The sequence below is a fragment of the Eubalaena glacialis genome, chromosome 11 (genome assembly GCF_028564815.1).
Source record: "Eubalaena glacialis isolate mEubGla1 chromosome 11, mEubGla1.1.hap2.+ XY, whole genome shotgun sequence".
NCBI classification, from domain to species: domain Eukaryota; kingdom Metazoa; phylum Chordata; class Mammalia; order Artiodactyla; family Balaenidae; genus Eubalaena; species Eubalaena glacialis.
Genome location: NC_083726.1, coordinates 3,024,561 through 3,038,789, shown reverse-complemented (window position 1 = coordinate 3,038,789; position 14,229 = coordinate 3,024,561). Strand labels below are relative to the sequence as shown.

The 14,229-nt window shown below is 51.2% G+C and overlaps 1 protein-coding gene across 2 annotated transcripts in view; it reads left to right on the top strand.

The window, feature by feature from the left end:
- TBC1D22A (TBC1 domain family member 22A) overlaps positions 1 to 14,229 on the top strand; it is a 313,242-nt gene that overhangs the window by 268,246 nt on the left and 30,767 nt on the right. For both annotated transcript variants that reach the window (XM_061204253.1, XM_061204252.1), the window contains one exon: positions 10,432 to 10,527. In XM_061204253.1, the coding sequence (XP_061060236.1) occupies positions 10,432 to 10,527 (96 nt within the window). The remainder of the gene's footprint in view (positions 1 to 10,431; positions 10,528 to 14,229) is intronic.

Here is a 14,229-nt window from a genome sequence, read left to right as displayed (position 1 = left end):
GAGCGGGCTGCACACGCGTGTCCTGGTGTGTTGTGGGGACATGGCACTGAGCACGGGAGGGAGGCTGCACAGCCCTCGGAGTCAGGCAAGAGAGGCCGCAGGGCAGGTGGCCGGGGAGGTGCGGGCAGAAGCAGGGGCCTTTGAGGCCTTGAGAGCTGGAAGGAGCCTCAGGAGAGAGTCGGGGAGGAGGCCAGGGCTGGAGCTGCGGCGGAGACGGGGACGGTGAGGGGGGGAAACCAGCTCCCGAGCACACGCTCACCCCACAGGCAGGGTGTGCCACCTGAGCTCTCCCGGTGCCAGCCTGTGGACGGGCACGTGTGCAGGCCTGCCTGTCCGGCGAAGGGAAGTGCCCGCCCGTCCTGGCAGGGCTGTGGACGGACAATTGGCTTGTTCACCGAGAGCTGCAGCTCACCCACTCACTCTGACCTTTCTGCTCTCTTGGCTCAGTCTGGTCTACAGAGAGAATTGAAGCTTTGCGTTATTAACTGGTGTGATGTCATTTCTTACTTCAAAGAAAAAATAATCAGGACCCACAGCAGGATCTTCTTCCTTTTAATTTGCCAGGAACATCCTTGACAAGCTTTAAACAACAGTAGAGATTATCAGGTTGGACAGGGTAGCAAAAACGCCTGTAAGGCGGTGCCCATAGTCCAGACCGTGATTCATGGTCTCACAAAGATGCCAGGCCATCAGGGATGCAATGTTTAAATTTGGGAAATGGGAGGGGCCGTAAGAAGGACAGCTGAGGTTAGTGACAATGCGGTGCTGGCTCTGGCCCCTGCAGTTCTCCAGAACTTGTATAATTCATGAAGTTTTGACAGAGCAGCATTCAAAGGATGTCTTTGATTTCATCCATAAAGGAGCCAGGCGTGTGCAGGCAGCACAACACTTGTGATGTGAACTTGTGGTGCGAGCCCCCCCTCGCCTGATGTCTCTTGGAGGTGACAAGCGGCCCGTGCTCCAGGGGGGAGCCGAGTGGCACACAGTCTGCTCTGAGCGCACGTGCTGGGGGAATGGGTGTCTGTCCTGAGGCCTGTGCCAACATATTTAAATCAAAGCCATTGTTTGTTTGGCTCTTAACTGGTTTTCGCTGGTGTGTCTTGTCTGCATTTAAGGATCAACTTCTCCCTTATGGCTCTGTGAGCCGTAGGAGCTTGTTGTTTCTGTTGTTGATTAATTGAATACCTAAACCAATCGTTCGTCGTTTAAAAGGACCTAGGAACACAGCACTGGAGAATGCCTTTCAAAATTGAAGATGGATCATGATCTGGGTGATGGTTAATTTTGTGTGTCAACCAGGCTGGGCCACGATACCCAGCTATTTGGTCAAATATTATTCTGGATGTTTCTGTGAAGGTGTTCCTGGATGAGATTAACATTTAAATCGGTGGACTCTGAATAAAGCAGATTGCCCTCCATCACATGGGTGGGCCTCGTCTAATCAGCTGAAGGCCCAAATGAAACAAAGGCCAACCTCCCCTGAGCAAGAAGCAATTCTGCCTCCAGAAGGCCTTTGCAGTTCAACTGCAGCATCAGCTCTTCCCTGGGTCTGCAGCTTGCTGGGCTTCCCCAGCAGATTTTGGACTCTCCAAGCTTCTATATTCAGTCTCTTTATACATATGTATGTGTGTGTGTATATATACACATATATATGTATATATATATAAATGTGTGTGTCCTGTTGTCCCAACACACACACATCCTTTTGGTGCTGTTTCTCCAGAGAACCCTGATACATCATCAACAAAGGAATAAACATTTCTTAGGAATGTAAAAAAATATTTCAGTATTCTTTGTTATCTTATGCTTTTTCCAGCTTTAAAATGTTCATTTCAGTTGGAAATTGCTGACACATCCGAGCGACAGCAGGTGGGTCACCTCCCTTTCCCAGACCAGCCCTCCCTGTTGGATGAGCATGCAACCAGTGACTCCCGGAATGAATTGGACTGGCCGTGACCTTTGTCATTTAGCCATTTGGAGTGTTCTCAGACGTGGACAGACACATGCCTGAATTATCTGGCAAGAGATAATAGATCAGTCACTCTGAGGCCGGCTGGATGAGCACCAGCTCATTTATGCCTCAGGATTTGGCTGCATAATGAAATGTGATTTACAGTTCCATTACCAGCCCAGGCCCCAAACATGAGGGCGTTGGTGTGAATTTTAAGATGGCCGTGCTCTGCATTCCTGGTAGGTAATTGTGTAATGCACTGGCCTGGTGATGAATATTTCAAAAGAAATCATAGCAAAGATTTTGCTTGCACAGCTGAAGTTGGTGCACTCGGATCTGCACAAAGAATGGGAAACCATTCCTGTCGTTTGAATGGCCTCAGAAATCCATCTACATAAATACATGTACATAGGAAAATCTCCTGTGCCAGAAAGCCATTCGGTTTTATTTCAGTGCCAAAAATTATAAGCAAAGTTTAATGATGCGATTAAAGGTGAAAAATTTTTCCTTTTATCACAATTTCTCTATTATAAAAAATAGAAGGAAAGCTGTTTCTGTGCCTGATTGCCTACTTTTTGAAAAGTGTACGCCATATGTAAGTCATTTGCGTTTAGTTAATCGTGTAGTCATTTCAGACTTTCATTTTGTCATTTTATAAGCAAAACTAGATCCACTGTGGAACCTGACATGCAGTTTGAAGAAAACTCATGTTAGGAGCACCCGGGTTTATCTTCTGCCTCTGGCCAGCAGCTGGAGGAGAGGGGAGAGGCCGGGTTGCCCCAGGGACAGCTTTTCTGCATTAAGTTCTCATCCTCTGAGCGTCTCTCAAAAATCAAGCCTTCTCCGTAAGAGTGTAAACATGCCAACAGCCCCGCTGGTTTAAGGGCAGAGGAAAGAGTCTCAGAAGGAAGGTCAAAGGGAAGACGGAGGGCAGTTAGGGGCTGCCCCCCGCCCCCTGTGCCTGTGGCCCTGGGAGGAGACATGAGCAGGGGTTGCCCAAGGTCGTGGAGATCAGAATCCACCTGAGGCCACAGTCTGAGTGACAGCGAGGTGGCTGGGGCCAGACAGATGCCCCAGGCTGGGCTGGAGCCACAGGAATTAGTGGTCCCTCACCCAGTGACCCCAGAAAAGACCATTGCAATTTAGTCCCCAGTTTGTTTCTTTTATTTTAATTATAAAAAAGCCTTTAAAAAAAAAAAGACTTTATTGGAGTATAGTTGATTTAAAATGTTGTTAGTTTCTGCTGTACAGCAAAGTGAATCAGTTACACATACACATATATCCACTCTTTTTTAGATTCTTTTCCCATATAGGTCATTTCAGAGTACTGAGTCGAGTTCCCTGTGCTGTACAGTAGGTTCTTATTAGTTACCTAAATTTTAAAAAGTCTTAAGTATACAGAAAGTGTAGCTAATAATCCAGTGAATGCCTGTGTACTAACTACACAGCTCTGTCAAATCTGACAGTTCGTTTTTCATTTTTGTTTCAGATCATTTATTACTGATTTAAAAATTAAATTTCACATTTGTCATTGAAGCTTCCTTCCTTATTCTCCAGAGGTGACCACTACGTTGAAATTGGTTTTTATAATTTCTAAACATGCTTTTTTTCATTTTCACCACATATATATATATCTATAAACAATACTTACGATCTTGATGAGATTCTGAAGCTTTCTATAAATGGCATCACACTTAAATATTCTTTTGTGACCTGCTTCTTGTGTTCAGCTTTATATTTTAATGCTTATTCATGTTGATGGATGTAGCTGTATTTCATTTATTTTCACTCTTTATAGTTTCACACTGTATGAATATGTTATAATTTATCCAGTCTCCTGTTGAAAGACACGTGAGTTGTTTCTAAGTTTTTTGCAGTTACAAACAGCGCTCAGTCCTAACATTCTTGTACGTGTCTCCTTGTACCCTGGTGTAGGAGATGCTCTGTTTAGGACAGGACTTTTCAAACATCTCGATACTACCAGGCTCTTGACAGCAGTTGCATCCCCCCACCCCTCCGCCCAGCATGCGCAGAATTCCTTTCCACCCACATCCTCTCCTATACTCTGCAGTCCTCACAATTTCTAGGCTTTGCCCATTTGAAAAACAAGAACTGACATCTTTCTTTTACCTGTCTTGCTCTGCACATCCCTGGTTACCAGTGAGTATGGGCAGCTTTTCCTATTTTTACTGACCACTCGAGGTCTGTTCACATCCTTGGCCCATTTTTTTAATTAGGTAGTTTGTCTTTTTCTTATTGATTCTTAGGAGGATTAAAAAATATGTGTGTGTGTGTGTGTATATATGTATATATACACACATATACACACATATATATACTGGATACTGGATACAGTCCTTTGTCAGTCATATATGCACTGCAGATATCCTTTGCTAGTCTGTGCCTTATACATTTACCTTAATTATAGTGCCTGTGTCAAACATAAGTTTTAAATTTTTGTGTTGTCAAATTTACTGATTTTTTAAAAAATTGATGCCTATGCTCTTAAGGTTTTGCCTTTGCAGGTTGCTTTGTAATCCACCTTGAATTGGGGCTTACGTATGGCATGAGGTAGGGACCTAATTTTACTTTCTCCATATGGATAGCCAGTTATTTCAGTATCATTTATCAAATAATCCATCCTTCCCCAGCTGGTCTGCCTACCCTGTCTGCCAAAGACAAATACCCACATTACCACGGGCCTGTGCCTGGGGTCTCTGCTCCCCTGGCCCACCTGTCCTAGGCCCAGATCACGTGGTCTTCATCAGTCTCACAAAATGTCTTGAGCGTGGATGTAAATCTTCCCCTTATCTGTCCATCTGTGGGGTTGTCTTGCTATTCTTGGCCCTTTGCTCTTCAACATCAACTGTAGAATATGCTTCATGTTCCACAAAAAAACATGGTTGGAATTTTTATTAGAAATACATTGATTTATAAATTATAATGGAAGGCAATTGACATCTTTTCAGGTTTGAAATCTTTGTCCATTAACCTAGTGTATCTGCCTGTTTACTAGGTTTTCTTTGATGTCTTTCAGAGAACTTGAGCATCTCGCCCACAGCTGTCTGGCACTTATTTGGTGTGACGCATTCTTGGGTGCTTCCACCTCTCTCCCAGGGAAAAGCCTACAGGCATGGGCCCCACACACCCAAAGGCTGCCCACCTGCCTGCAGTCCTGGCCTGTCAGGGTGTCCTTTCCTCTCCTCTGTCTGCCCTGGGAGGGGCTCTGAGTGCCGGGGGTCCCCTGCAGTGACGTGGGCATCCATCATCCTGCTGCCTTCTTTTTGGAGCGGGGTTTGGGTTTGCTAGACGTAGTTGCTTGGAGGTAATAAAAATCTTAAGACCTGAGATTTCAGATGTCTGATCTGACTGGAATGGGATTGGGGCTTTTAAATGGTCATTTTCAAGTGCATCTGGGGTCTTACGTGAATTGTCTTTTCCTCAGCTAGAGAGATGATTTTATGATTTTTAAAAATGGCGTTCGTTATAGGACCAGTGTTCCTCCTTGACCCCCAGAATTCCCAGCCTCAGAATCCCGAGGGTGAGCATTTTAGGAGGAGACTCTGCTAACAGGCTTGTTCTTTAGAGGTGATGGGCCGCCACGAAGGCAGAAGGCCTGCTTGTCGTCCTGGTGTACCGCTGAGTGGCCTTTCCAGCTCTCTGGCCTCCTTTCCCTCCCCAGTCGTCTGGAGCCTGGGGAGATGGGAGATAAGGATTTGCAGCCTGGGCCCTGTGCGGTGGCGGCTGGAAGGCCTGGACTGGAGCGTCAGGCACGTCCCTAGAGCCTGCTCTGAAATGGCCGCAGCACGTGCTTCCCAGGGGGTCGGCGCCGCGGTCAGCCAGCAGTGGCCCCTGCCCAGGGGGCTTCCCGAAGGCTCATCCTCTTCCCTTGGAGAGCTCTCTGTGTGCTCGCCGTCTCCTCCCTGGGCTTGTTTGGAAACGGCCGGTCCACGTGGCTGATTTTGCACCAGTCGGGAAGGTCCCGATTGCATGTGCCAGATCCCAAAGACGACGGAGACCCCCGTCCTGAGTGGGCACGGGTGGTAGGCCCTGTGACGTGTGGGCGTCCGCTGCGGAGAGCCTGCCTCCTAGGCTCGTCCCACCCGGGCAGCCGACGGTGGTGTTTATTGTCAAGGTTAAGCTTCATTAGAGCAGAAGCCCAGTTTCCATTAGGGTACGAAATTTTTATTTATTAAATTGCTATTTTAATATAATTTACCAAGTCATCGAAGACAAATAATCCACTTAAGCGAAGCTGTAAAACTCCATTTTCCCCGAACGCTGTGTTCCTGTGAACGCGTGGCTTATAGTGCACTCTGCTCGCCGGCCGGGGGTACCTTATGGGGACGCAGGATTCACAGCCCAGCCTCCTGAATTCCGAGTGAGGATGGGTCCCAGGGCTGGCCTGAGGCTGACCTCTGCACTCTCCGGTTAAATAAAGGTTGTTAAGCAAATTAAGAGGCCCCTCCATCACAGGATACAGCGAAGGCTGCTGGTGTATTTTTCAAAAACGTAACTGCAAAGGAAGAGAGACTATCGTATAGGAGAAATCTCGAGAAAATGTAAATCGAGAGAGAGAAGGGAGCAACATCCAAGCAGGCCTTCACCCAGGGGCACCTGCCAATTAATTTCCAGGGCCTTCTGCCTGGTTGTAATGAGCCTCAGGCAGGAGACAAACCTGGAGCCTGTCCAGGGACTGAACAGGTGCTGCTGTTCGCCTTTCTTGGCCTTGGCCATGGAAGTTAAGGAAAAAGGAAGGAAAACACCTCCCTTCGGAATATCTAACCACAGACCTGCATTCACATGAGTTTGGAGTCCCAATTCGTATTACTTGTCTTACAAAATTTCAAGCTGAAAATTTGGTTGAAAGTAGTCTTGGGATAGTGGTGCCTTTAGGCTCTGGCAGAAGCAAGCACAAAGTTTTTTTTCCCCAAAGAAAACCGTTTTTGATACACGCCTCAAAGAATTCCAACAGATAAAAGTTCCAAGGAACATGTCGACGAAAAATTAATAGTCAATCTAAGAAAGAAATGGAGAATTTTATTCGAGCCAACCTGAGGATAATAACCTGGGAGACAGTCTTTCAGAAAGCTCTGAGGAGTATTCCTCCCGTTAGAAGTTAAAGCACAGTTACATACATTTTCGAGAGAAGGAGTAATACTCCATCAAATGACGTATTGACAGTTTACATAGTCCAGATCTGCACGTACAAGGCGAGTAGTAGGTCATCCTGACCCCTTACAAGATTAAGAAATGTTATCTCCTAAGGAGTTACCTTGCTGGCGCCAGGAGAAAATTGCTCTCTGTGATGGAGCAGGCATGCCCGTGTCCTTTGGGAGGTCTGGTTCATGTGTAGCATAGGTGCACAGTGCACACTAAAGAGGGGTAGTGGCCCAGACTGGCAGAGAGAATTTTATGTTAAAACATTTTTTGTCCTGCCTTAAAAATAATTTTATTTCATCAAACATAAGCTCCAAGAGGGGGAAAATCACTAAAGTACAAGGAAGCAGGCCACTAAGAGCAAGACTCAGCAGAGAAAACAAGCTGCAAGAAAGAGACCTACAAAGACTACCGACTTTAAAGTTATCTGAGTTGTGCTAGAAAATAAGTTTAGCATGTTTAAAGTGATAAAAAGGAACATAGTGAATGAAAAAGAAGGAGGAAAGGGGAACTCATAATTTACAAAGCAGGTCTGAGAAAAGAAGCAAGTTTCAAATTTAATAGGTGAGTTAAACAGGAATTGTGATACAGTTGAAGAGATGACTAGTAAATTGGAGGAAAGATTTGAAGAAGGTAATTCTCCCAGACAAACAAAGAGATGGAACATATAAAAAGAGAGGTTAAGTGAAATGGAGAGCAGAGTGAGAAGACCTCACACCTGCCTAACCTGGGTTCTGAGAAAATGCAGAGAATGGCAGGGGGCAGATGGATGTTTGATAGGAGATAATGGATGAGAGTTTTCCAAAACTGATGAAAGCAACCCATTCTCAGGATATCTCTAGCAGAATAAATATTATAAGGAAAATGCAAAACATCCAAGACAAAGAGGGTAACTTAAAAGCAGCTAGAAAGAAAAGTTTGATTTCCTACAAGGGAATGACAAATAGATTGATAGCATTAAACAGTGGAGGCCAAAAGATGTCATTTTTAACATCTTTAAAAGTAATAACCAACAGTTCTATCTTTCAAGAATGACAATGAAGTAAAGACATTTTTAGATGACAAATGAAAGGGTTTACTGCCAAAAGACCTCTCATGAGAGGATCTTCTAAAGGTTGCATTTCAAGAAGGATAATGATTTTAGAAGAAATGTCTAGATGCTGCAAATGCAGCAGAGGTTCAAAGAAAAATAGAATATTATGAGCAGCCTTGAAAACTTAGGTGGCAAATTCCTACAAAAAGAAAAGTTTTCTAAAATTTTTAAAAGTCTGAAGTGTTTTATAATCATATGGAAATTGAATCAGGAATACAGACCTTTCCACAAAGAAGACATCATGCCCAGCCCATTTCTAGCCAACTTTCGAAAGACAGATATCCCAGTCTCGTACAGACTCTGAGGAGAGAAGAGGAGGAGGAAAGAGACAAACACAACCTTCACGATTAAAGTAGACAAGGATGGTTCTAGAAGGGAACATGAGAGGCCAGTTTTCTGTAAGTGTGAGAGCAGAAATCCTAAACGAAAGATCAGCAAACAGGGCCCAGCTGTGATTAAAAAATGTAAGGTACTGTGACCAAATTGAGTTTACCGGGAGTGCAAGGTTGGTTCAACATTAAAGAAACTCTGATACTAATGTAATTCACCACAGTCACAGATTAAAGGAAAACAATCTTATTGTCTCAGTTGATTCAGGAAAAGCATCTGATGAAATTCTGTAACCATCCATAAGAACTCTAGTAAATTAGGAATAGGAGGGCACTGTCCTAACCTGCTATGCGTTATCTACACAAAGTTCTAGTGCAAAACAGCTTCCTTCTCCGGCACGAAATGTGCAAAGCAGCGGTCAGTCACCTCCCCGGGCTCGTGTTACCTGACCCTCTGGCAGCACCTCACACTCTCCTGTGACTCCTCCCAGCTCCCTGCTCGTTCCCGTTCAGCCCTCAGTGTAAACGTGTGCCTGGACCATGGGGCCACCCTCTTGCACTTGTAACAGGGAAGAGCCAATTCTGATTACATGTTGCATCTGTTTCTTTTACTTTAACCTTTGTTTTCCGCTGCTTTTGTTCACTGAAAGGATACTGTCTATACATAATGGCCTGCCTCGGGGAACCCTGCCCCCTGAATGTTAAACCAAAGTGCCTTTGTTCAGGGAAACATCCGGACCCTGTTCCACCTGTGGATGGCTGGCTATAAGAAAGAAGAAATCAACACATCCCCTCCCTGAGGCTGGCCATTATTCCAGGTGATATTTGCAAAACTTATGGCCTTTTCACTTTACTTCTCATCTCCTCCCCCTCTCTGTGCTATAAAAGAAACTGGCATCCAAACCCCGATAAGATGGTTTTACAAAGACACTAGTCTGCCATCTCCTTGGTCTGCTGGCTTTCCAAATAAAGTCATATTCCTCGTCTCCGATGTATTGGCCTGTCGTGCGGCGAGCAGAGCCAGCTTGGACTCGGTAACACACCCTGGACGCATCTGTCCCACTGCCTGCCTGACGGCTCCACTCGGATGCCTAGCAGGTGTGTGTCCACAGGACAGACTCACAACCTTCCCACCAACACACTTTCTCCTGCACCCTTTCCCGCAAACCTTTCCTCTTCTTAGGAAACGGCGGCTTCCTCTTTGCACTTGTTCAGGCCAAGGATGTTGGTATTATCCTTGGTTCCTCTTTCTCTCCTACCCCACAGGTCCCACATTCATCAGCCTATTTTGTTGGCTCAACCGTCAAACCATCTAGCATCTGACCTCTTTTCACAGCTGTGCTGAACCCCTTGTCCCGACTCACTAACAAGTTGGGATTTTATGATTTCCATGGTCTCCTATCCCATCTCCCTGGGTCTGCCTCTCCCCACCCTGCCCGCTGCCAGGTCTGTCCTGGCAGCGCGGGGAGCAGCGAGGAGGGGTGCAGGTGACCACTCGGGGGGCACGCAGCTGACCCCACGCTCCGGTCAGCGTCGTTTCCGGGCAGTGCCCGGGCCGGACGCCTGCTCTGCTCTTGCCTTTCGTTCGGGGCTGAGTGATCGGCCTCTGTGGGGAAAACGGGTCCCTTCTCACGGGGTGCGTAGAATGGGGGCCCCTCGGACTGACCTTTTATCGTTGCTGCCCATCATCCGTGCAAGAAAGCAAACGAGCACCCGGTCGCCAGGCACATCCGCTGTGTCCCGCTGCCCGATGAGAGAGAAAATTGTCCTTATTTTAATGAGATGAGGATTAGAAACGAAGGCCTTGAGTAAAAAAGCGAGCAAGCCGGCCCGGCTCCGTATTCCTGGCCGGCCTGTCTGGGCTGCACGCTGACCTTCTCGGCTGTTCTCTCTTGCAGTCGGAACCCGAGGGCTTCGCGCATTTCCACTTGTACGTGTGTGCTGCTTTTCTCGTGAGATGGAGGAAAGAAATACTGGAAGAAAGAGATTTTCAAGTAAGTAAATGCCTTTTCAGAAGAACCCGAGTGTGATTTCCTGCTGGGAGAGAGGTGTATTAGATTTAGTTCACAGGGTCATTTGTGGAGGAGCTTGGGGACGGGCTGCCTGTGGTCACCGCTGACCTGCCGCCTGAGACTCCACGGCCGAGGGCACAGATCACATGGGGCCTGGGCTCTGCCGACACTGGTCTTATTAAACGTGCTGTCATGGACTCTGGGAGATGCCCCCTGAGCCGGCCGGTGTGTGTCCTCAGCAGAATGGCCAGGGGGCTCCTGGGAGCCTCCTGGGAGCCTCGTGACAGCTGTGGGGAGTGGGGCATTAGGGAAGGGGCTGGCCGCGTGATCAGATGGCCTGGCTGCCCGGCACTTGGTAGCTGTGTGACCCAGGGGTGGTTGCTTAGCCTCTCTGAGTCACGTTTCCTCGGCGGTTCAGTGGGAGAGCTACACCCGCCCCCATCCATCAGAGGCTCTGTGCTCGACCCAGGGGCTCGAGGTGGGCCGAGCCCCCACCCCGTCCCCGCCCCCATGTGTGCCTTGTGCGGTGGTACTGTGTGTGGTGTTGACCCCTGGGAGGGCGGGCCGCCTGGGGTGCAGTGAGGAGACACCAGCGGAGGGGACCAGGGACCAGGCTCTGCCCCTCACTGGCTGGGGGTCACTCTCTGGCTTCTTCACCTCCTCGAGCCCCTCATCTTTCATGTGAGGGGATAGGGAAGGAGGCCCTTTTGTCCCAGGCCACAGTGTGGTGACACTGGGCAGCTCGCTTGGCCCGTGGTCCCTCAGCTCCCGTGTTTGTCAGACGCTCTGAGGACCCTGCACCACCCGCTGAGGGCCGTGGGGCTACCCAGCCCTGCCGCAGCGCCCGGAGGCTTTCCATCTCGGCCACCAGGAGACGGTGGATGGGGAGGGCCTCTGCCCGGGCCAGCAGAGCCCAGCGCCCAGCCTGCCCCGCCCCGAGGTGCTAGATGGGGAGACCTGGTCCCTTTTCTCATCCCGGCTCCTGCCCTTGCTGTCAGCACGGGCCCGGCCGTGCCCGCGGGAGCTGCGCTGCGGGAGCCTGGCTCCAGGGCGGCCTTCGCCCCCGCCCTGCCTCTTCCCACCTCCGGTCACTGTCTGTGAACTGGGGAGAAGGCAGCCTCCTGCCCTGCCCCCTTGGGCTCATAGGAGGCCTGCGGCCCCCCAGGTCACTCTGCGTCCGGCATGTGGAGGTGCCGAGGGAGCCCGGCGCCGGCCTGCGTTGCCGAGTGAGGGGGGGGTGACTGCGGGCGGCCGACGGGGGCCCCCGAGGGCCTGCTGTCCATGGAGGTGCGGGAGAGCCCACAGGCCGGCCGGGCCGTTGGTTGGAAGGGAGAAGGGCCCCGCCTCCCTGGTGACCAGGCCAGCGTCCACGCCTGCGCCCGGCCAGCTCTCACCTGGACGACAGGTGATGCAGGTGCCCGAGTCCCCCAGGCTGACGGTGGCTCAGGTGTCACTGCCTCAGTTACGCTGGGGCTTCTCTGGTTGGGGAAACGGTTCCGGGAGGCCCCAGCTGGACATCACTGCCGTCGCAGGGCCCGCACCTGGTGGGGGGTGGTGGTTCGGAAAGAGTGTAGGGGGTGCGCTGAGCCCAAGGCTCATCATTGTCCCAGGAACCGCTCGTGACCCCCACCGCTGGGCGGCCCCTGAGCCTCACGTGCCCGAGAAATGGCCCTTGCCCGCCGGCGTGAGTCCTGGCTGGGGACAGGGACCTGAAGCTGGTAGTGACCTCGTGCAAAGGGTCTTGCCCTCCGTTTCTTCCTCCTGCTCTGCAAACAGAGACGGTGCTGCCGGGGTCCAGGGCCACTAGGAGCAGCCCTGGACGCCAGGGTCCCTGAGCTGGGTGGGAGGAGATGCCCGCGGGTGGGCAGTGCTGGGCCGGCTCTGGCCCTTCCTGGGCCGCCCCGCTTGGCCTTCCTGTCTTCCCGGCCCACGCACAGGAGCCCATGGAGGGCTGCCCAGGGCTCTGCAGTGTGGCCGCCCCACCTGACGTGACTGCATCCCTGGTGGCCTTGGAAGACGTGAAGACGAGCCCCTTGCCCCTCGCTCTCGTGTTGCTGTCTGGCCAGAGACGCTGCCCTGTTGTAACTGGAGGGCGCTACTGGGTGGCTGGTTAGAACGCTTTGCTGGCCTCCTCAGGGCCCTGCTCTCTTAACGCGAGGTTCACCGAGGCCGGGGGACAAGCACAGCGCGGCAGCCGGTGTGCCAGCACTCGGAGGAGCCATGAGGTTGGTTCTCCCCCAGACTCAGGACGGACTCAGGCCTGGGTGTCATGGGGTTGGATGCAGGGCGTGTGTGAACACGCTGCGTCGTGGGGAATGGAACTGATGGGAAAGTAAACAAGAAGAGAAGACAAACTAAATAAAGCGCCTTTGGCGCCCTGGTGGGCACGGGGCAATTGCGTGTGCCATTGTGGCACTTTAGGAACATGATTCTGTGTGCACGAAGACAGCTGGAGGGTCCAACAGTGGAACATGCTTGGAAAAGGCTTGAAAGGCCCTCACTCTCTGCAGAATCGTGATTTGCCCCTGGGGAAATGCACACCGCCGTGTCATCTCTGTGGGAGCAGTCATTTCCTGAGGGGCGTCTTCAGGAGAAAGACGGAGGCCTCCTAGTGTTCAGCACGCCCAGCGGTGTGGGTGCTTTTGGCGGGGGGGCATGGGCTTGGCTCCCTGCGTCCAGTTCCCAAAAGCTCAGTGAAGTCGGGGTCCTGCCTCTTCTCGTGTGCTTCGGCTTCTGAGACCTGCCCAGGCCAGGGGTCTGGTTGCGTCCAGTTCTGTGGACCTCCGGGAGGGCCGCTGGGTCGTCTGGTTGGAGGGAGGCACCTCCCGGAGTGGACGGTCACTCCTGCCCTGAGGTCTGGTGCCCCAGGGACCTTGTACTTTTCCCCGAGGATTCGCTGTCCCCCGGGCAGACCTTGTGCCATCTGTCCTGCAGGTGACGGGTCCCCAGCTCTGCCCGAATGCAGCCCACAGGCGCCGCACCCTGGGTGTCCGGAGCCGGCCTCTCCCCCCAGCCCCCTGTCCCCACCCCGCCAGCCACGGAGGTCCCCGCCTCAGTGCCCGCAGCCTGATTCTCCCAGGAATCTGCCTCTTTCTAACCAGATTCTATAGGGCCTGTGGGGGAAGGAGCCCCCCTGTGCCCAGTCTGTGTCCCCTGGTGGTGCGGCTGGCACGCTGACCTGGTCCCTGCCCTCTGTGGGGTGCCCCACAGTAAGAACTTGGGGCCCAGAGAGGGTGAGCAACCAAGGTCCCCCACTGCCCCCCTCGGGTGCATGTGGCTGAAGATGCCTTTGAAGGGCTGGGCTCAGGTCCTGAACCAGAGCTGCCACGTGCCCCTGATTGCTCCTGCTCTCTGACAGGGATGCAGGTGAGCTGGGGGTGCTGGCCTTACCGGGCTCTTTGGCTGATTCATAAGGGCAGCTTATAAAACAGTTGGTAATGAGCGACCCTAGAAAATCATTCTAGTTTATCCCCCCAGAGTCTGAGCTGCTTAGTTTGTCCTGGTGTCCCAGGACATCGGGGGTCCGACAGCCCCCGTGCGGCCCCCCTGGTCCTCATTCACAGCCCGCAGAGCCTGGTTCGCCCTGGCCCTGCTGCTTGGTGGGGAGGGAAGCACCCAGGGGGGATCATTCCTACCCCACTGCCTCCCGGGGGGTGTGACCCGGCAGCGTGGGTGCAGAGGTGC